Source organism: Neoarius graeffei, chromosome 10, assembly GCF_027579695.1.
Source record: "Neoarius graeffei isolate fNeoGra1 chromosome 10, fNeoGra1.pri, whole genome shotgun sequence".
NCBI classification, from domain to species: domain Eukaryota; kingdom Metazoa; phylum Chordata; class Actinopteri; order Siluriformes; family Ariidae; genus Neoarius; species Neoarius graeffei.
Genome location: NC_083578.1, coordinates 16598527 through 16621125, shown reverse-complemented (window position 1 = coordinate 16621125; position 22599 = coordinate 16598527). Strand labels below are relative to the sequence as shown.

Here is a 22599-nt window from a genome sequence, read left to right as displayed (position 1 = left end):
CTACAGGGTTCCTACACAGTATGGAAAAGTATGGAATTTGATTTTAGTATTTTCCAGGTCTGGAAAAGTATGGAAAATGGAAATTAGGGTATGGAGAAATGTGTTTCCAGACCTTTGCTGCTACATAGTAAAATGAAGCTCAACATTCCGACATTTCAGTTGAATTTTGCCAAAGAAATGTGTTGAAATGCGGAGGGAGGGAAACGGGTGTTCTGTTGTACTGGCGTGCGCTCCGCCACACCCCCTGAACCTGCTTGCTTCTTGCAAGACTTTGGACAAGACGCAGGAAAACCCCCTGCTACAAAACGCCTCTTGAACACGCGTGAACACACATCATAGCTCCAGTCAGTGTAAAAATGCTTATGGCTTATTTGGCAGTGTTGCCAGAATTTGCTAGAAAAATAAGGCACATGGACCCTGAAAACAAGCAACCCAAGACAAAAAAAAACTGTCAACAAAAAATATGAAGGCTGTGTACGCAAACATACATATAAAAATGTATACACACTTTGAATCATTGTGAAGTAGGTGTTTTATTAAAATTCATTTCATTTTCCAGGTGTAATAGAATTTACAGACATCACTTTGTTTTATCACTGCCTCTAACTGATGTTTATAGTCTACGCTATGAGACCTGCAACAGTCACTGAAAGTGAATGTCCAAAAATACCAAGAGAATTGAATGTGATTTGCATTGTCAGCAGTGACTGGACCAGAATGGATGTCAGTTTGAGAACAGGCGGTGACTAAATAATAAAATGTCTGTAAATTCTATTACTCTTTGAAAATTACATGGATTTTAATAAACACATACAGTGCTTTAGTGATTAAAAGTGTGTATACATTTTTTTTCAGGACATCCTGTATGTGCTTGACATCTTCACACACCTGTGTTTTAATGTCTTGAAGTGTGCATCAGATACGTGTGCGTCAGAGTGGCATCCTGTATTTTGTGTATATATATTTATGACAAAAACAGGACACTGATACAAATTTTAGGCCAAGCTAAATATGGTATGCATTTTGGTGGTATGTCATAATGTGAGTACCTGTTTGATTTTCAAGTAATTCTTTTAAATATATGAGTAGTTGTTTGTTCGCTGAAGTCTCCAAACCTGAGAATTTGAGTATTGGAAAAAGTCTGGAATTTTAAATTTGAAAATGTGTAGGAACCCTGAACCTAAATCGTTTAGGGGAAAAAAATAAAAATAAAAGGAATGTTCCCACATAGGTGTGTGCTTTTTAATTTAAAAAAAAATGTGGTCATGTTGCCAATAGCAGTCACACCTTAACCAGGTCAAGCCCAAACACTGATCTGAATCAACATTCCTGAAACAAAGACTCACTGGTCATGTTGGCATTCAGGTGTGAACCTTTTTGTTCAGAGCATTTACAGATGACAATTGTTTGTCAGAGGCAGCCTTTTATTTGTTATCAAGGCTAAAGCAAGGGCTAATTAGCGATGGCCACAAAAAAAAAGCTGTTTTAGAATAAGCTTTTTGTTCACAGCACACAGAGTTCATTATTCCATGGGGAAGCCATGGCCTAAAAGTTAGAGAAGCAGCTTTGGGCCCAAAAGGTCACTGATTCGATTCCCTGAACCAGGAGAAATGGCTGAAGTGCCCTTGAGCAAGGCGCCTAACCCCCCCAGTGCTCCCCAGGCTGCTCTGGGTATGTTGTACATCTCTCTGGATAAGAGGGTCTGCTAAATGTCTGTAATTATTCTGCCTTTGTAGCATTCAAACATGCAGCCTTCCGTGTGCATTTTATTAGAACACGAGTTTATCATCTCCATATGAAATGCCACATTCTCTGAGCGCTCTGGTGATTCACTCACTGACTGCATCCTGAACAGACCAACTTGGTCAAGAATTTCATCCTTTTGTCTCCCAATTCCCAGATGTTTTTCTTGTCCTTCTACTTTTTTAATTAAGGCTTTATCTTCCTATTGTTGCTGTACTATGTGCATGTTTTAAATCTTCCTGCCCATAAGATGTCAGCTAGGCATGTGTGATATTGTTTAATTTCTCTGTTGAACAATTTTATCTTCAGGAACCAGTGCCTGAGGAAAAAGACAGGAAAATGAGCGTTTCCACCATTTCAGGTTTTGAAAGAGTAGGAGATGGTTTAATACTATTGTCGATGAGGAACTGGGGCTGGATATTAATGCACAGTAAATAGTGTGTGTGTGTGGGGTGGTGGTGGTTGAAAAGTACATTCGGTATAATTATTTTACAAATTGTCTAATGCCCACAAGGCTGACATTTTTCTCTCTCTATCTGCTGCTTACGTTTTTAGGTCGATTCTCTTTCATCCAGCAACCAAAAGTGCCATTTTTGAACAAAATTTTCCATGGCATCCATAATAAAAATAATCGTGTGATAACTTATCGTCATATACTCCAGTGTTAATCTGAGGAACTTTTAGGCAAAATGCATTGTTGGCAGGTCTGGAAATAAAATAACATCAGGTTATGCATTAGGGTGCATCAGTTGCCCCCTACAAATGAAAAGCTCCTCCGATCATGATGCATTTTTGTTTTTATGTTCCTTTTGGTAAGAAAACACACTGGGTGAAATAATATTTTGACAAAATTCAAAAGTTTAATGGTGGCATCAGGAGCTCAAAGTTATGGAAAAAGCTGCTATTTTATGACTTTTATGACACAATTTCGATCACTTTTCATGAAACATTATGGCACCTTATAGAGTATACCAAATATCTTAGATACACATTTTTAGTCCATATTCTAAATATATCAAGCACAGTTTGAGTTTTAGCTGTTCATTGAATCATTGTTCAACTACTTTTAAACAACACAAATGTATTATGAATCACATTAATGCTTCTCAATCCCTTGCAAAGGTTCTTAACATGATCTCTGGCTCACAAGAAATCAATAAATGGAGTCCACCATTGTGATTTCAAACCTTACGCGAAAACATAAGCGTTTTTGGCAAAAAATGAACCTCATGGTGCCACCATTAGACTTTTTGAATATGGTCAAATTTTACAGGATGTCTTTATTGGTGAAAAGGAACACCCAAACAAAAATGCGTCAGATTTTATGAAGGTGAGGGCAACTGATGCACCCTAGTATGCATATTCAGCACTTTTGTCTGGCGAACTGTCAAAATAGCAAATTTCCATCATTAAATAGGAGTGTGTGCATATATACAGCTACTGTGGTCAGAAGTTTGCATACGTGGACATGAATGCCGTCATGGTAGTGTTGGGCTTTCAGTGGTGAAAACCCCCCCATCCCTTCCCTGTGGCAGAACGATAGTACAACATGCACTTTTGATAGAAAGAAACAAGACTTTGGTGCGCAAGTTTTAATTTGTTCTGGGTTATTTAAAATCAGCACAGGATCTGAGAAAGAGGATTATAAATGTACACAACTCAGGAATGTCTGTTGGGGCCATTTCTAAGATCATTGGTTCAAACAATTGTAAGGAAATCAAGATTCTTGGGAAGTGTAGCCACTTTGCTGGAAGAAGACCCAAACTGTCACCCTCAGTTAAGAAGAAATTGGTTTCTGGGTTGTTCTTGACCATCCAAACCATCGAGGCACAGGTCTGTCATGAACTGGAAGCTGCTGGAACACCGTCTAGTCAAGTGGCTCAGAGGCTGCCATCCAGGAAAGAAGCCCCTGCTCCAAAATTGACATCTTCAAGCTCAGATAAAGGTTGTAGCTGACCACATAGACCAAGAAAAAGCCTTCTGGAGGAACGTTTTCTGGTTGGATGACAGATTGTTTGGTCACAATGACTAGAGGTATAGAGGAACACTGGACCAGCTGTTAAGCATGGTGATGGTAGCATCATGCTCTGTTTCGCTGCCAGTGGAAGTAGTGCATTTCACAAAGTGGATGGAATAATGAAGAACCTCAATATTCTGGTCAAGGTGAAACTTGCTAAGGGGCATTTAATCAAATATCAACTGTGCTGTATATACTGTGTAATTAGAATATGACTGAAACGCTAGATTGCCTGACATGTCCCACCTGTATTCAGACATCTGGTGTATGCGTTCCCCCCACTTCTTTCCGAACCCTGTTCTGGATTTGCCTGTTGTACGTTTTGTTTATTTTTTACCCAGTTTAGTCACCTCCCAACACCCTGTTTTTGTAGGCCTCTCCCTTAAGGCATGCCTGTACCACCTTTTAGGAAGGACTGAATATGCTTTCACAAAGTTATGTGAGGCATCCCTGTGAACCAGTCAGCATTGCATGTTTGAATGAGGACACTAATCACTGCAAATACAGCGTTTTCTGTATAGGGACCTCTGCCCTACTGTTACTCCACCCAGGAACGAGAACAATTGGAGTCCTCCTGGCCTCGAGTCCTTTTTAAACTTTTATAGAGCTGTCCTTTGCTTTGTTTGTTTTCCTTTTTCACATTGAACGTGTACGTTCACTCCATACGCTGCCTTCTTCCTGATATTTAAAAACCTTATGCCCATGTACACGTTCATTCAGACACATTTCCTTATGTATCTGTACAAAAACGCACGGCCATTGCGAATGCACAAAATCCAACCTGAAAGCTGAAGGGGGTGTACTCCCTACAAGTGGATTTTTCCATGCTGACCTCATGTCTCTGTCCAGTCCAGAAACAACACCGTGTGGACAGTTGCACTCCAGTGCAGAATGTGAGCGTCTCAGTGGCTGACTATATTGCTTTGCCAGTGCTACTTTCTCAGGTGCTTAAAAGTACCTTCCATCACTAGCTCCTGATTGAAGATGAAAGAGGTGTGATGTTCGACAGTCCTCTAGTTTCATGTGTGACCTGATTTTCAAGGTCAGCTTGGCCATTTCAACGAACTGTTCGGTATCCACTTGTATCATACCACAAAAACTTGGCAATCTTATCAAAAGTGGCACTAAAAGTTCCTGGCTAAGAGCATATTCTAAAAGCTCTTATTTGTGAGCCTGCTGAGAAACCTTTACGACGGAGTTCTTAGCTATGGGAAAGAGCTTCTTTCTTAACTCGACAGTCGCTCCAACCCATTAGAATCCTCTTCTCATCTGACCCATCTCACGTATGGGTTTTAAGCTTGCATGTGAACACTAGCCTGTTTTGTTCCTAAAATGTTTGACTGGCAGGAGAACAAAACGCAGATTTTAATATAATCCAGTGCACAGAGAACACAGATCTGCTAGTAAAAAAATACACGCACCATTATCTGTAACCGTTTATCCTGTGCAGGGTCGCGGGCAAGCTGGAGCCTATCCCAGCTGACTATGGGCGAGAGGCGGGGTACACCCTGGACAAGTCACCAGATCGTCACAGGGCTGACACACGGAGACAAACGACCATTCACACCTACAATCAATTTAGAGACGAGCAATTAAACTAACCTGCATGACTTTGGGGGAAACCGGTGCACTCAGATAAAACCCAAAGAGAACATGCAAACTCCACACAGAAAGGCCCCTGTCAGCCACTGGGCTTGAACCCAGGACCTTCTTGCTGTGAGGCAACAGTGCTAACCATTACACCGCCGTGCTGCCTAGATTTGTGTTCTACACGGTGTTTTAGCTACCTAGTTAGAGATGTTGGGATGGTTTGCTTCTATTGGTGTCAGAATTGGTCAGAGCCTTTGCAGTTAATCATGGTGAGATTACACCAGAGCAACTGAGGTTTTGCTTTCATCTGGTAGTCAGTCACACTGACGGTCATGCATGTTCATATGCTCAATAAGGATTCTAATACCCTGGACTTGGAAGCATTTAAGCATACAGTATGTTTAAAGTTTGACACTTTGGCTGTATCACTGATTTGCACGCTACCAAAGGAAAGTTTGTCTGTCTGTACACCGCTGGTGTCATTAGGGGTGTTCACACGGCACATATTTGCACCGATGTATTTTGTTGCGATATATCTTACACCGGTGTAAACTTTGTGGAGCGTTCACACGTCACAAACCTGCTTACCAGAGAGAAGCGTGTTAGCACCGGTGCAGCCCCACTTGCGTTCACACGGCAGTTTTTGCGACCGTGCTATACGATAGTAATAATGCGGAAATTAAATATGCGCATGCGTGAAAATGTACTTCCTTTTCCCGGTTGTCATGGTATCACCTACCATAGCGCCGGGAAAACACCGTGGATGAAGACACCAGTGTTGCCAGATACTGCTGACGTTTTCCAGCCCAAAATATGTTTAAATCTGCCAAAATGCACTTAAGACCGCCCAATCTGGCAACACTGGAAAACACGCCGTTCTATTGTTGTTGATGTTTGCCATTTTGGAAGTGCAAAATACCAGGATGCAAATTATGTAATGCCCGTATATAATCAACTCTCCTCACGCATAGCGAGTCTACCCCTGTAGCGTTCAGACATCCCATTTTATATCAGTGCTGCCCCGCAAACTAGCATTTACTCCGGAGTAAATTTCTTAAACCGCCTCCCGAGCAGGGTTAGATTTGCACCGGTTTAAGCAGCTTTCAGGGGCGACACCGGTATAACTTTGTACCGTGTGAATGCTCTACCGGGGCAGCCCCGGTGCTACACCGGAGTAAAAGTTGCCGTGTGAACACCCCAATAGAGATCTTGCATGTGACGTCACAGCCGATCCAGATTGTAACAGACGCCATCTTGTCGGTCAAATGCCATATTTCCGCCTTCTACTTCTACCTTTTCTTCTGGAAAACCCTACTATATACAATTCTACTACAACGGCTGCGGCTACAAGCTCTCCCTACCTGTGCACGTTTGTTTTTTGTGTGTATTTTTGCGTGTTGTTCGTCTGTACCGGACTTCAATATCCACTACAACCGTATGGACTTACTGGACATTGGTTTCCAGCAGAAAATGATGGTTTGTAGCGATTTCCATCGCATGCACAACATTCCGGACGAGACAGCGAGACCAGCGGGGTCTCCGTGGATTGTTATCGGGTCTGGCAGGCGAAGGAGGCGGCGTCGGGAGCGGAAGCAAAAACGAGGCTGCAGGCAGAGCCGGCCTGTTGACTAAGCTCAGAAAACAGCCACTCAAATCTCCACTGCCAAGCCTCTATCTCTCCAACGCCAGATCCATGGTAAACAAGACGGACGATTTGGAATTACAGCTGGAATTACCTTATTCTATTCTATAATCGGCTGGTCAGTGCTATACTAGATACTACTGATATATCTAGTATCAGTACTAGTAATACTTAAGTGACTTACCCGTCCAATGAGGGTTGTTATTTTCTTGTTTACAAGATGCCACATCTGAGGGGGGCTGACAAATCCTGAATTTCTGTAAAGATAACGGTCTAGAAATTTATAAGCACGCAGTGCTTCACCACTGAATAGCGAGGGAAAGTTAATGAGGTAATTATACATGTCTGGGTATTCCACCTCTGGCAGTTCAATATCCACTGACATGGTCATGAAAACTACGTCCGGTAAGCCATAAGGGTCACTAATCTGTAGGTCGTTTATTTTAGACATGTATCTAGTTATCTGTTCATTAGAAAAATGAGCCGTGTAGTCTGTCGGTTGAAATTTATCCATTTTGTACACGAGTGCAGCAGTATTCAGCTGTGTTTTTTTACCGACAAGATGGCGGCTGTGTACTTTCTGGTCACATGACTGCAAGATCTCTATTGTTTGGGTGCATTATGCAATTTGGGATGCAACCTTATTCTCTCAGGAAGTCACTCGTGCTACACAAACCACATTATGGAACACTCTTCTACTGTACAAGCAGCTTGTAATCACGTTTTTCTGCTGGAGATGGTCAAACGTTTCTAACTCTTACATCCAGCAGTAATCCATCCAATCCAACGGTTTATGCATGCTTAAGAGCTGCAGTCAATGCTGCAATACTTCGGGAGTTCCTCTTGCATTAAAAAATGAGTGTCAAATGCTTTCAAAGAATACAGGGACTGTGTTCATGAAAAGGATTTAAGTCTTAAACTCTCACACTGGATGTTTCTCACTTTGTGCGTTTTTAACCTTCAGTCCCGTAAAACATTTTGCCTTGTTCGTGTGTCCTTTGTCTTGTTGAGACATCTGTCCTCAGCTACACAAGGCATTTCCATCACCTCACATACTCGCTGTGGAAAGTCGAGGGCCTTCAGCCAAGATCTTTTATGTGAGCAGTCATCAGTCAGGTCACTTTTTCAACAAAACATGATTAATTGAACGACAAAACAATAACACTGTTACACCCAACTGTTACAGTTTCTTGGTGTAGATGATGGATGTCGTTGAATACTTGACACTAAATGTGGTCCAATCCCACCTGTTTCAGCAGCTGGACTACATAAAGAGCACCGTCTCTAATGGTGCAGATAAGCAGCGACTGGCCGATCTGTTCCATAAAGTGGAGTATTAATGGAGCCTGTCTGCAGAGGCAGCTGCTTCTGAGCCTGCAGCTTTGATGTTGCAATGCAGAGCATGTGTTTTTATGCTCGCCCTCATTCCTGCTCTATCTTTCACGCTTTGGCCTCTTCTCAGATGCTCCCATGTTCAGTTCCCCCTTGCTGCTCATGTGTAAGGGGCAGGTATGAAGAAATTTTTTTAAATGCCTTTGCAATGCATTTATATGCTTTGGGGCAACAGTACAAGTGTACTTGCTGACTAAAATGTGGCTCTCGTTTCCCAGAGGAATTGTAGTCATCGGTTATGTATGTTCTGATTTGGAGCATCTGATTTTATCTCCAAGCTAGTCCCGGTCTCTGGCTCATGGTTGTCAAGTATGGTGGGTTTTTTTTTTTTTTGTTTTTTAATTTTGTTTGAAATTTATTTTTTGCACTTCGATGGCCATGCGCTTCAGAATCTTGACGACTGTAGTCAGCATCATTTAAAAAAAAAAAAAGTTAGTGCCAAATAAACATGGTTAAGTTGGTAGCAATGGCTTCCAGTGAACACAACCATGATTACTGCTAAAATGTACCAGACTGACTCTCAAGAATAACTGCAACTCTGCTGTCTAATGGCAAAGAACACATCCGCTCATTAGCTCACATCTCTGTCACAGCTGGCTCTCAGTTTCAGATTTTCCCCAGACCTCTCAAAGATTGATGATGTCACATGGCAGAGAGCCATGGTAATCCTCACACCAATGATCTCAGAATCGAGTGAAAATGGCAGCTGAAGTCTGAAGCTCTGCATTTCTTCATAATGGTCTAATTTGAATATCGGACTGACTCCAGACCAGCCTAATCTGACCTCATCACTGGACTATATGAATGAATACACTGTATGATTTACAGTCTGATTTTACTGTTGGAAATCTCACATTGTAAACAGGTTTTGGAATGTACGTGACATCAGGAATGTGGTAGACTTCTGCTACAAGGTTCATCTAAATGCCACCAATAGGAGGACCCTATACGATTATGCAAAACATGCCAACAGAACAAACAAATGTTTGTATGACCCTCAAGCTCACTTTGAATATTTATTTTGCATGGTTTTTTTTCTCTGTACAGTTACGTTGACTGTATACAGAAAGCATTTTCACTGGCCTGTTGTAAGAGGCTCTTCATGTATTCCGACATGGAGAACGTTTTATTGCACAGTCTCTTGGAAAATTTGGCGAAGATTTTCTTTCATAAGTCAAGTAGAATAAAGTTGAACTGAAAAATGTTCAATTTAAGCCAAAGAAATCTGAAGTCAGTGTGTATTCACTGGTAATTGTCTGCCGTGACCAAGAATGTGTAAATGCTTGTCTGTGGTTCATGGCTGCATTTGGTTGGTTGGTTTTTTTGGCAACGTGATTTGCATCCCTGACCTGACCCTTTCAAACTTTTGAGCATTTTAAGTGTGGTGGTGATTTGATTTTTTTTTTTTAAATTTATCCCCCCCCCAAGCACATGGTGAGCATTAGCTCACGGTCCTTCTCCTAAGTCACAGGGCAGGTTTTAAACCGATGCCTCATTGAGAAACATCTGAATTTATGGCTGTGCTTCCCTGTTGTGCAGGAACAGTGCATTCTTTGGACCTGACTCATAATTACTGGTCATCCATCTGCTGAAGTTCAGAAATTAAAGGCTAATGAAGATGAGTGCAATAATTATGCAAGTTTATGGACTTCTCATGCTTCTTGGAAGCACGATAACATGCATAGAGTTGGACTAGTCAGTTTTGTTGTATGGCAACCCAACCCCATACCTGCACACTGATCATTTCTTTATAGGCTTAAATACTAAAGCCTTTATCTGGTAGTGATGCAGCTCACCATCAGCAAAGGTTGGTCAATGGGTTTGTATTGTCTTTTTCACAGACCGGATCGCTCATAATTTTGTTAGCTGTAGATATCATGTCGTGTTCACGCGGAGTCATTAGTTTGCAGATTAGATGGTTGGAATGATTTTAAGCACCAACCACACACAGGAAATCCTTACTTATTTATCAAAAACATCTACAAGACCCTGCAGTGAATTTAATCACAGTTCACTCTTGAACCTAAATGGGATGAGAGAAGTTCTTTAGACACCAGAGAACCATTTTAGGATTCATAAGGAGCTTTTTAGGCCATGATTTTACCGTTTAAATCAGACCTGGGCATTTTACGGCCCGCGGGCCGCATCCGGCCCTCTGGTTCATTCTGACCGGCCCGCGTAAGGTTAATTAGAAATTACAAAATAAACGTATTTTCTAAATTTACCTCATGCATGGACTGAATGTGCATTGCTTTTATTTTGAAGTTGTGTTCAACAAAAACGCAATGCACGCGACATGAACATGACATGAAATCCCACGAAACCTAATCTCGCGATAACTACTTCCGTAATTTGTCCAGACCAACCACAAACTTGTACGTCATCCTTCAAATGGTCCAGCCAATCACATAGTGTGACGTCACCAGCAGGCGCCGGAGCCCAAGCCGATCTGTAGATCTGATACCTACACCGAATCGACGTTGTTGCGAGCAGGTCACAAGAAGACTTTAGCCCCCAAAATGTCCGCAAAAAGAAGAAAGGTAGATGCCGAATGCAGGGCTTTCAACAAACATGAGGAGACATGCTCAGATGTTTGTTCTCTTTGGCTCTACCTACATATGTGAACAAACATTTTCAGTGATGAAGTTTAACAAATCCAGGTATAGATCCTCTCTCACCGATGATCATCTGTCAGCTGTGCTTCGCATCTCCACCTCAGACATTCAACCTGACTTTGATGCACTCGTTAAAGACCAACAGAGGCTAGATTTCTCTCACTGAACAAATAAAAAACTGAAAAACACCAAATGAGGTGATTAGACTACAAATGTGGGCATCATTATTATAATATGATGTATCTTGCTTGATATTTGGAGTAGAAAGGCAATATTGTGATGCCTTTATTGTGTTTTGGGGTGAATGTGACTGAAAATAAATGGTACAAACGTTCACATTTTGTTAACCATTGTTTTGGGAAATCTGATTGAATAAATGACATATTTTTTGTAAGGCAACCTCGTTTTTTCCATACTCTTACCAGTCTTAGCAGCTTGGAAAAACAATGTTATTTACTGCTTTATATACAATTAATATTATGCAGAATTTAGTTCAGCCTTTTGGTCCAGCCCTCCACAAAATTTTCTGTTTCTCATGTGGCCCCATGGAAAAAATAATTGCCCACCCCTGGTTTAAATTGTTTCCCACCTCAAAGTTCCATCTATATGATGGTGTGTGTGTGTGTGGGGGGGGGTTCCCCCTTTTCCTTTTTCCCCAGCTCTCTACAGCACCTTTTTGAAAACCAAAAACGCCCCCCCCCATCTCTAGCCGCTTTATACTGTTCTACAGGGTCGCAGGCAAGCTGGAGCCTATCCCAGCTGGCTATGGGCGAAAGGCGGGGTACACCCTGGACAAGTCGCCAGGTCATCACAGGGCTGACACATAGACACAGACAACCATTCACACTCACATTCACACCTACGGTCAATTTAGAGTCACCAGTTAACCTAACCTGCATGCCTTTGGACTGTGGGGGAAACCGGAGCACCCGGAGGAAACCCACGCGGACACGGGGAGAACATGCAAACTCCGCACAGAAAGGCCCTTGTCGGCCACGGGACTCGAACCCGGACCTTCTTGCTGTGAGGCGACAGCGCTAACCACTACACCACCGTGCCGCCCCCCACGCCCCAAACCGATTCTTTTAAATCACATCTTTGCATGTTCTGGCTGCATGTTCTAGAAGGTTCTCAATGTCTCAACTTTGACCAACAAGAGTATTAATAGAAACACAAACTAGCTTTACATTCTGAAGTAGGTTCTAATGTACAGATTTGACTTTTTTTTTTATTAACGTCATAACATAAATGTAATTAATAACCAATTAGTTATATCTAGCTAAACATAAAACAAGGAATATGACTGACATTATGCAGTATCCACATCCGCAGCTCCACCTCAAGCCACATCAGCCTGAGAAACACTGAAGGTAGAAGTTTGAGTGGAGAGGAGGAGGACTTGTTTGTGCTTGAGAAACTGTGGTTGTTTTGACTGTCAGGAGTACTATAAGGTTTGATTAAGGTTCAAGGCTTGCCTTTTTTCAGGCGTGCTGCAGTAAAATGTCTCATTAAAAGTGGCACGATTTGGAGAGAGATCTTCATTCCTCAGCCCCCGTTACACTCTTCTGGCAGCCTGAAGTACTCTTGATGAAATGTATGTCTCAGAAGCTCTTGGAAACACTCGCGCATTGAGTCCAAGATGTTTTTTTCCATGATCACCTGGAAAATTGGTTGCAAATGTTTTCTCGAACTACTGTCTTTTAAAGCTTACTGACAATTACCAAGTCAGCAGACACATTTCTGATTGGATGTTGACATTTACCAGGTTTTTTTTTTTTTTTAATTCCTCTTTCTTGAATAATATTCAACTAGCTGTTAAATAAGTTTTTCATGTGCTTTTACCGGTATGTTGCTGTTTAGCCTCAGTGTTTAAGTATTGAGATATGATGTATTTTTGCCATATCACCTCCATCTACTGTAAACACACTCAGACTCTGAGTGGAGATCTGTGGTTCACCAAAATCGCTCCAAAATTGCTGGATGCTGAATCGTGTCCTTGTGTAGCATACCCTCACTGCGGAACCAAAAAAAAAAAAAGAGGCTTTTTGTGCTCTAGAAGCCCAGTGATTTAATTTTAAGGCAAATAAACCTTTTGCAGACACACATCCTCAGTGTTGTATTGACTGCATAGACGAGCCTGTGTTGTCCGTCTCTTTCAACATGTCTGATTCAATTGACTTGACTTATTTTCAGTTTGTTGACCTTTTCCACATGTCATTAAATATGGCTCTATTTGTGGGTCATTTGCAGCCCAAGAGGTCAGAAGGAAAAGTTACCACTCTTGTATTGCTTAAGAAAAACATCCTGGAAAGTCTCTGAAGCCTATTGTGTGGGCTTGTGGTCAGTCAGTAGGTAGTTTTATGAGTAGCTATGGAAAGATTTGTTAGAGGAGATTGAAAATTTGTAACAATGAGGCATTTTTAACAATGTTAGTGTTCTTAAGCATGCATAACTCCAAATTTATTTATTGATTGTCATTTCTCTCTACAGGCCACCCCCTTCAAGTCCTGGTCAAACCAACGGGATCGGTTCCACAGAGCAACTGGGGAGCCGTTTCCAGGTCAGTGTCCAGGGAGATCCACTGGTTGCCCTTTTGTGATTTGACAATTTCTTTTACAGCCAAAATAAACTCTAAATTTAGAAAACGAGCATATGAAACGTTTTGAAGTCTTGCGTATCCAAGCCGCATTCAGTTTTATTGAAACATCTGTCTCTGATTGCATCCTTGTGTAAAAGCCGTTTAGAAATTGCTGGTTTGGCGATCAAGAGTCTAAAGTGCAGGGTTTAGATGGCTGTTGTGTTATTTGTGGATGAGCATAGACACAAGGCAGAAGAACCAAGGCCTAGGGTTTGTCCTGAAAGCCACACTGACCGTACACCTTAACACAAATATTTGCGACGTCGGGGCATCATCGTATTATTTCACTTCATTAATTTAAAGGTCAAGTTTGTACTAGTAAGTTATTATATCCTATACATCACTGACTGTTTTCTGTCTTTTGATTTATTCTTGGATTCATTTACTGATCCTGTGAAAGAGCTGAGATGGATGCATCTTGGGTTTAAAAAAAAAAAAAAGAACTTTTTGGCTGCCCCCTTGGAGGTTTGTTCCAGGGCATATCTTTATCAACTCCGATTAGATTTTTGCACAATGCAAGAAAAGGTCTGTTTCCCATTAAGTAAAGAAGACAGACCACTATCTGTTGAGCTGTGACTTATAGACTGTCAGGATGAGCTCAAATGAAATGTAGTTTGTATGGGATTTAACCTTTTTGTTTGTATGTATTGTCAAAAACATGTCCAAGGATCTGGAGAATGAAAGAAAGCTGATGATGTAACGTCAGCAAATATTGCTCTTTGTGGTAACAGAATGAAGATAGTGAGCAGTAAGGAAGAAAAGGAACACACTAACAATTATTCGCTGAAGGCAAACTGAATATTGGTGAATAATAACCAAGACAAAGTTGAGGTTATTACTCTGAGCCTGAGGTGGATAATTGTTTTAGTATAAATACACGGGTGATTTTTTTTTTTTTTTTTTTTTTAATAAAATAAATTCAAATTTCAAAAGCGGCATGCAAATGTCATAGTCACGGCTCAGACTTGTCACTTATCTATGCTGAGTCACAAAATACTTTGTTTTGAAATGGATAAAATGAATCACTATTCTACCTTACCTTTTGAATAGTTTTACACCAAACTTCATTACATCTTTTAGTGCTTTTTAGGAACAGCGTTTTTCATAATGTGTAATTCTTCCTCACTCGCGGTGACTACACGATTGGCCGCCATTTTGCCGTGTCACTCGAAGTGGTTATCGAGAAATGCTCTGAATTTTTCAACTAATCATTGTGCACAATTTCCTATAATTATCTCTGTACTGATGATACATTAGCCCAAATGTTTGCATTTTATGGATGACAACTTGGGTTATGCGTTATGATGTAATAAGTAAGCGTTATCAGTGTTCTCCACGGGTGCTTTTAAAGTGGCGCACCGCCACGTTATAATTCTGGCCCCCCCACCCCACCCTACCCCACCCTATGGCCAGAAAAAAAAGCAACTTCATCAGTATACTAGCCTGGGCCCGCCCATCCTAAGCGTGACGCAACATGAGGGCCTGTTCCGAGCTTAGTCTGGCCAGGCAGGCTATCTACAGCATTTCCAAGCTCCCAAAAAATCGGGAACCAATCAACTTTGAGCATCTCCAACGGCCCTGGGTAGAGGCGTGTTCAAGGCAGTGACGTAGTAGAACTGCGACCGGAAGCCATAGATTGTTTACAGAATCTATGCCGGAAGCGCTTCATTCACATCACGAACATGGAGCAGCGGCAAGCCTTTGACACAGCGGTAGATGCTGTATTGAAAGCATTCAACGGGAAGTTCTCATTGAAAACGGAGCAAAGAGCAGCCCTGGAGGTATTTATCTTCTTCCTGTTACTCAAGCAGTTTCCGTCACGTCACATACATCAGAGGAAAGAGTGATGTGATTGGTTTAAGCTTCGTCACAGCCTTTTCTGGCTTCGACCAGTAGCAAACTGAGGCATTTCAGGGAGGCGGGTTAACCACGGGCTCTGGGAAACGGTTTGGCTTAAGAGCTTGGCCAGACCAAATGCTCGGAGAGCTTTGAAGTCGCGTTAGCCAGGCTATCAGTATACACCAAATAAATCATAAAGTATTCGCTTTCTCATTTTGTAACTAACACGCAGAAGACCATTAAACGAATGCATACGGGGCTACCTGAAGTGGCCACGCAATTGCAATAGAAAAACATCCGGCCGGCTGCATACAGATTTGTGAGACGGAGCTCTGCAGTCAAAAAAAGCTCAAAGTCCGTCAGCTTCAGGGGGATGAAGTCCCCCTAGTCCCCCACCGGGGCTCTGTTCCTGGACCCCGTTGGGGGCCTAGGTGGCCCCCAAACCCCCGCCACCACCTTTTATTTTTGAAAAGTACAGAACCCTGGTTATATTAAAGGCTCTAAAAATCAAGATGCATCAAGATCTACAGTGAATCATATTTTGTTTTGAATCAAATAATGAGCTATTTTGAGGCTTCTAAACCCATTTGTGATGCAGTTATCCCTTTTGCTTCTGTAGGAAACCCTGCATGTGAGGGATGAGAACCAGAACTACAGAGAGTACTCCATCTCCAGCCCAACATCTTTCTCTCCAGGTCCATACTCTCCAGAGCCACCTGCCAGCCCTGAGCGTAAGGGGGGCAGGATCACACCTACCACAAAGAGGTAGAAATGCAACACACTGCTGCTATTCTCTTACCATTTCCTGCTAATTTACTTCCCTGTCACGTTTAGCTTTTTTTGAGCTTTTCCTCGAGTAAGATTAATATCCCAGGAACCTGGAACGCAGCCACACGTTGCCTGGACAAACATGCTGCCGATTACATCTATGATTAATGCTTCATAACTGTAATTACCTCAACGAGTTTTGAGCTGTATAAACAGAACGTTTGTTTCAATAACAGAGCAGGCTTAGTTAGGAAAATATGCTTCTTGTCACACATGGTCCGTTATCTTGATCAGCGCTCAATTTCCCAAAGTTCATTTTAGCCACTGTTAAGAAGAGATGAAGTTAAGAGATTTTAAAATGTACTGGACAGGTTTATTCTAACCATAGTGAAATGGAAATTCTACTGAAAGCAGTAATGCAATTACATGATTAAACCTAGACTGCTAGTTTTCACTTCTGAAGTGCTCTTTGTGTAGTACTTTTCAAACCTTTAGCAGCCAGGGACTCTTTCTCAGCTGTAAAATTCATTCCATGGACATCACGGTACAGATTTACGGCAAGAAGATAATCCAGCTATTCAAATATTAAAGGTTTTTTTTTTTAAAGTCATTATTATTCATGAATTTTCCATTAACTGAAAACATTAGGTCCACATCAACATTTTATAGGTCAACTTGTTTGAGTTCCAGGTCCCATTCTGACCAAAAACCATAAACTCTGTCATAAATGCAATTATATTGATTATGTTGGGTTGTGGTTTCCACCAGTGCAGCAAAAAAATTGTGGCCAGCCTGGCTATATTTGAGTGTACAAAGTGCTTGCTTCTGATAGCCCCCCAGAAATCACCCCTTAACCCTCATTGTGTAGCCAGCATATGTCACTAAGAGGATGCCATTAGTAAATGAGAATCCAGCAGCGGAAGCAGTCGTGAAAGCATGTTGCTGCACAGTCAGGTTCCCTCAGTGGGTACCAAATGATGGTGCACGGTTATTACAGTGATTGAGATAAATGAGATTGCATATGGCACCAATCTGCATGTGTTAGGCCTTGGATACTTCATGCTAAAAATAACCTTCCCCCTCTACTCACCATGCCCCAAGTTTTTGAAAAGACCCCTGAACGGTTTTGACTTGGTGACTGTATCTTGACTTTTCATCCAGGAAGAGACCAAAGCACAACATGTGGGTTTGACAGGAAACCGCTATGCGTTTTGCCCAAGACAAGTTGACTAGCTCTTTTAATATCTTTGGTCAAAATTGCATCCGCGTTGTCCAGCGTTTGATTGATTGATTTGGATATTAATCTGAGGAAGGATGTAATATAGCTATCGATCATGCATGTCCTCTCGTTTCGTTTTTGTTTGCATACGGAAATATCTGCTAGCAGATCTATGAATGAGATGAATGACTAGATGGCCAAGTTAATGCAGTTGCTATTTTGACTGGTTTTAGAAATCATCCCTCATTCAAAATCTGTTCATTATTTCATCACTCTATTACTATTTACTCTGACACGTTTATAATCCCTCCGTTTGGTCTCACTCAGAAGAGAAGCTCCGGTTTAAGTGTGGTTCCTTTCAAGGTTTCTTTGTCATCTCGCAAATCTCTCTCTCTCTCCTTTGCTATGTGTCTGTCTTGCTATCTGTCTGTCTGCAGCCATGGCCTGAAGGTTGGAGAAGCAGCCTTGGGCCCAAAGGGTCACCGGTTCAGTTCCCTGAGACCGGCAGGAAAAATACGAGGGGAGTTGAGTGAATGAACAGCACTTACCCCTCCCTCTGTATCATGGCTGAAGTGTCCTTGAGCAAGGCACCAAACCCTCAACATAGCTGCCCATTGGGGTGTGTGTGTGTGTGTGTGTGTGTGTGTGTGTGTGTGTGTGTGTGTGTGTGTGTTTTTTCACTGCTTCTGATGGGTTAAATGCAGAGGATGCATTTCACTGTGCTTGAGTGTACATGTGACCAAATAAAGGCTTCTTCTGTTTGTTTGTTACACTCTCCATCTTTGTCTGTATTAGTCTGTCTCTTTTTATCTGCTGGTCTCTCACTGTTGCCCCTTTTCCACCACAGCAGTTCCAGGGCTGGTTCGGGGCCAGTGCTTAGTTTGGAACCGGGTTTTCTGTTTCCACTGACAAAGAACTGGCTCTGGGGCCAGAAAAACCGGTTCCAGGCTAGCACCAACTCTCTGCTGGGCCAGAGGAAAGAACCGCTTAACGTCAGCGGGGGGGTGGAGTTGTTAAGACCAACAACAAGACCGCGAAAGGTCGCCATTTTTAAGCAACGAGAAGCAGCAGCTGTACAAACGCAAAGTCATTTATTATTGTTGTTGTTGCTGCTGCTTCTTCCGTGTTGTTTTTGCTTCGATATTCGCGCCAAGGTTTATGCAAACGTAGCGACGTAACTGACGTATACAGCGACGTAATGACGTGGCTTCCCTTAGCACTGCGAGCTATGGAAAAGCATACTGGTTCTCAGCTGGCTCGCAAGTTGAACAAGTTGTGAACCAGCACTGGCCCCGAACCAGCCCTGGAACTGATTTGGTGGAAAAGGGGTAACAGTCTCTTTTTGTCTGTCTGGTGCCCCCCCCAAAAAAAAAAAAAAATCACACGTTGCTACTTTTGGTATCCTAATTAGTATTGTATCATTTGAGCTTCAGAGGGACTTGGGTGCATTCCGCATGTTCGTACTTGAGTGAGACAAGTTTGATGTGATTTTCTGAGGGATGAGGGCTAATGTAATAAGATATGGATCATTCAGACATAATTCAGTTCCAGCAGCTGGAACAGCCGGAGCTGAAAAAAAAAACAACTGCAAAGTCTGAGATATTAATTAACCACCTAGAATATCCTCCCAACATGTTTACCTCAACAGTTTCACACTGATTCAAACCTCCAGGTTTCACTGGCTGTCATGGATGTGAAGGGTCTCACTATTAAGATGTTGGACCACAAATCCACTCTCTCTAACTTGAATGAAAAATCATCTTCAAAACGTAGCACTTCTGCCAACTGACTTGAAGTAATTTTATTTTCCACGCGTCTCTTTGTCGTGCTGAAAATCAATCCAAATATTTTCTTTATCCACCAACAATCTGTTCATTTCAGTTCCAGTTTTCCTTTAAGAAGAAATGTGTTAAACAGCATGTTTTAATCGGTGGTTGTTGTTTTTCACTTTTAGCTCAGTGTTTCATTCCTGGACTCCTGAAGAGAAAGTCACCAGTAACAGACTGTCCAGACCGCTTTCTCAGGTAGGTCCATTTAATACCACTACATCTCCATACCAGTGCTAGTGTGGACTAAAGCAATACACAGTTTGTCTTAGGCCAGAACAGAAATAGAGGACGTGTACAAATGAACCCTTTTGTCTTTTTTTTTTTTTTTTTTAAATCCATTCACTTGCTTTTAGAAAACCAAGCCAGTGAAGTTATGCTTGAACTTTGAGTGATGGTTCAGTGCAGCTGAGATGTAGGTTTGTAAATGGGCTACATTTCACTATGTAGTGAAGGACAAGTTCATGTGGTGTTGACAGGGATGGATGAGTCATAAATCCATTAGCTAGCCCACCAGGTAAGTGAAAGCTCTAACGTGCTGCCAATTCCCTTCCCTTTTTTTTTGGCCAGGAAATCTAACTAGGCTTAAAAGTATTAGCTAACTTAATGTAATAAAGTATGGAAAGCTTGTTAGCTAGTTTAGCACTTTAATACAGACACCGGAGACGAGACAAGAGTGGTGTTTCAGAAGGAGTACATAGCTTATAGTTACAGCGTCGAGGTGCAAACATGCCAAATAAAGACTTGTATTACAAAAGTTAATAGTAATTGGGGTTTATTCTTTCTTTGGCCCTCATATGAGGGAAGAAAAAAAAAACGCCGTTGACAGTAGCCTGTTGAGCCTAATTGTCTACCGGAAACCAAGAATAAAAAGTTGGTGTGTAATCATCTTGTAGCTCAGGCTACAGATTTGTCCACTCCTGCGTGATCTTGATTGACACCTCATGCTGTCTAGTTTTTAAATAATTTTGCTCTTATACCGCCTCATGAATAACAGGGCTTTGGAAAGCGTAAATGTTGGAAATAACAATACAAGCGTCATCTGCTTATTATGTACCCCTCTCCACAGGGTGGTACATCTATAAACTCTGGAAAAGCCATTTCATCAGACTGACAAGCTGGAAATGGTTAATTCAAAAGATCATTGTGAGGAAGAGGGTGATTATGCGAGGGGAAATGATGAATTTAGCCTGTTTAGTGGCTCCTCCAAAATGCATAATTGGCATTTAATATGAACTGTTTAGTTGAGGTAAGGCTAACAAACTCCCTAGTACATGAGGTGCTAGTAAAATTTACAAGGTAGAAGAGAGAAGGATGCATGTTCAGCCAAGGGCAACAGAGAGGGAATGTTTTGCTCCTTAAGTTAAAATGGAGTGAGTTATGTTGTGGGAAAATTCATTTTGAAATATGCAAGCTATGTCGCATCAGCCTGACTCCCACAGAAGTCTGCTCAAGACAGCTGACCGAACAGGAAAAAACAAGCTCAGGCCCTTTGATGGCTGATGGCATTCCAGTCATGTTCTAAATTCTGTGGACGGTGGATAAACATACACTCGGTGACACGGCTTATTAAACCCTGTGACGTCCCAATTCCCCTGGCAAAAACTGTAAGACCCTAATAGTGGTGGCTGGTTTGAGTGGTCATGGGAGGATTCCACATCAGTTCCCTTACACGTGTGTGTTTGCGCACATGCAAACCCCCCAGGATAGAAACATTTAACTAAATGTGATGCTCAGCTTGAAAACTGAACGACCCCGGTTGAGAAAGGGGTCAAATCTTCTTGAAGAATGTCGGCCATCCTTCTGTACTGCAGTACATGAAGTTATGCAGATACTGGTTAAGAGCGTCAGTTAATGTTCACATCAAAATGTTGAAAGCATCTCCGTGACTTTGGTTCTGACCTCATTGTTGCTGCCAGACGGTCTGATTTGAGAACTTCAGAAACTATGGATTTTGCCTTGGATTTTCACACACAGCAGTTTCTAGTGTTTACACAGAATGATGCAAAACACATCCAGGGAGCAAGAAACCGAATGACCAGCCTGGTTCAAGCTTTACAGTAACCACTCTTTACAACCATGGTGCGCAGGAAAGCATCTCAGTGGGTACACGCTTACAAAAACCAGACCGTTTTGGTGAGATTGTTAAGATTCCTGTTCTTGGTTTGCAGGAGTAAAACCAGACGTGGTCTTCTGCTCTTTTAGCTGATCTGCCTCAAAGTTTGGGAGGTTGTGTGTTCTGAGATGCTTTTCTGCTCACTATGGTTGTTTGGGTTACTGTAACCTTTCTGGCAGCTGAAACAGTCTGGCCATTCTCTTCACGTGCCATTTCTGCCCACAGAATTGCAGCTCACTGGATGGGCTTTTTTTTTTTTTTTTGGTCAATACATTTAACTTAAGGGGGTGTTACGGTACTTACAAGAGACTTGCACTGTAATCCTTTCTCTCTCTCTCTCTCTCTCTCGTGTTGAAATATCATCTGTCCTCTGGATCTGCTTTGTAAAAACCATTCTACCGACAGATCACACTTTCTCCATAGTGCAACAGGTGGTAATCTTAAAGGAACAGTCCACCGTACTTCCATAGTGAAATATGCTCTTATCTGAATTGAGACGAGCTGCTCCGTACCTCTCCGAGCTTTGCGCGACCTCCCAGTCAGTCAGACGCGCTGTCACTCCTGTTAGCAATGTAGCTAGGCTCAGTATGGCCAATGGTATTTTTTGGGGCTGTAGTTAGATGCGACCAAACTCTTCCGCGTTTTTCCTGTTTACATAGGTTTATATGACCAGTGATATGAAACAAGTTCAGTTACACAAATTGAAACGTAGCGATTTTCTATGCTATGGAAAGTCCGCACTATAATGACAGGCGTACCAACACCTTCTGCGTGCTTCGGCAGCGCAATACACCTGTCATTATAGTGCGGACTTTCCATAGCATAGAAAATCGCCACGTTTCAATTTGTGTAACTGAACTTGTTTCATGTCACTGGTCATATAAACCTATGTAAACAGGAAAAACGCGGAAGAGTTTGGTCGCATCTAACTACAGCCCCAAAAAATACCATTGACCATACTGAGCCTAGCTACATTGCTAACAGGAGCGACAGCGCGTCTGACTGCGTCTGACTGACTGGGAGGTCGCGCAAAGCTCGGAGAGGTACGGAGCAGCTCGTCTCAATTCAGATAAGAGCATATTTCATTATGGAAGTACGGTGGACTGTTCCTTTAAGCCTGGCGCACACGGGTGTGTGGGTTTTTGTTTTTTTTTTTTGTTTTTTTTTTCTCCTTCCTTTCCTCCGTTGCTTGGT

General features: G+C 42.0%; 1 protein-coding gene across 3 annotated transcripts in view; it reads left to right on the top strand.

Moving 5' to 3' along the window:
• pdlim2 (PDZ and LIM domain 2 (mystique)) overlaps nucleotides 1–22599 on the top strand; it is a 97572-nt gene that overhangs the window by 26520 nt on the left and 48453 nt on the right. For all 3 annotated transcript variants that reach the window (XM_060931363.1, XM_060931362.1, XM_060931364.1), the window contains 3 exons: nucleotides 13490–13559; nucleotides 16096–16241; nucleotides 19418–19487. In XM_060931363.1, coding sequence (XP_060787346.1) covers nucleotides 13490–13559; nucleotides 16096–16241; nucleotides 19418–19487 — 286 coding nt within the window. The remainder of the gene's footprint in view (nucleotides 1–13489; nucleotides 13560–16095; nucleotides 16242–19417; nucleotides 19488–22599) is intronic.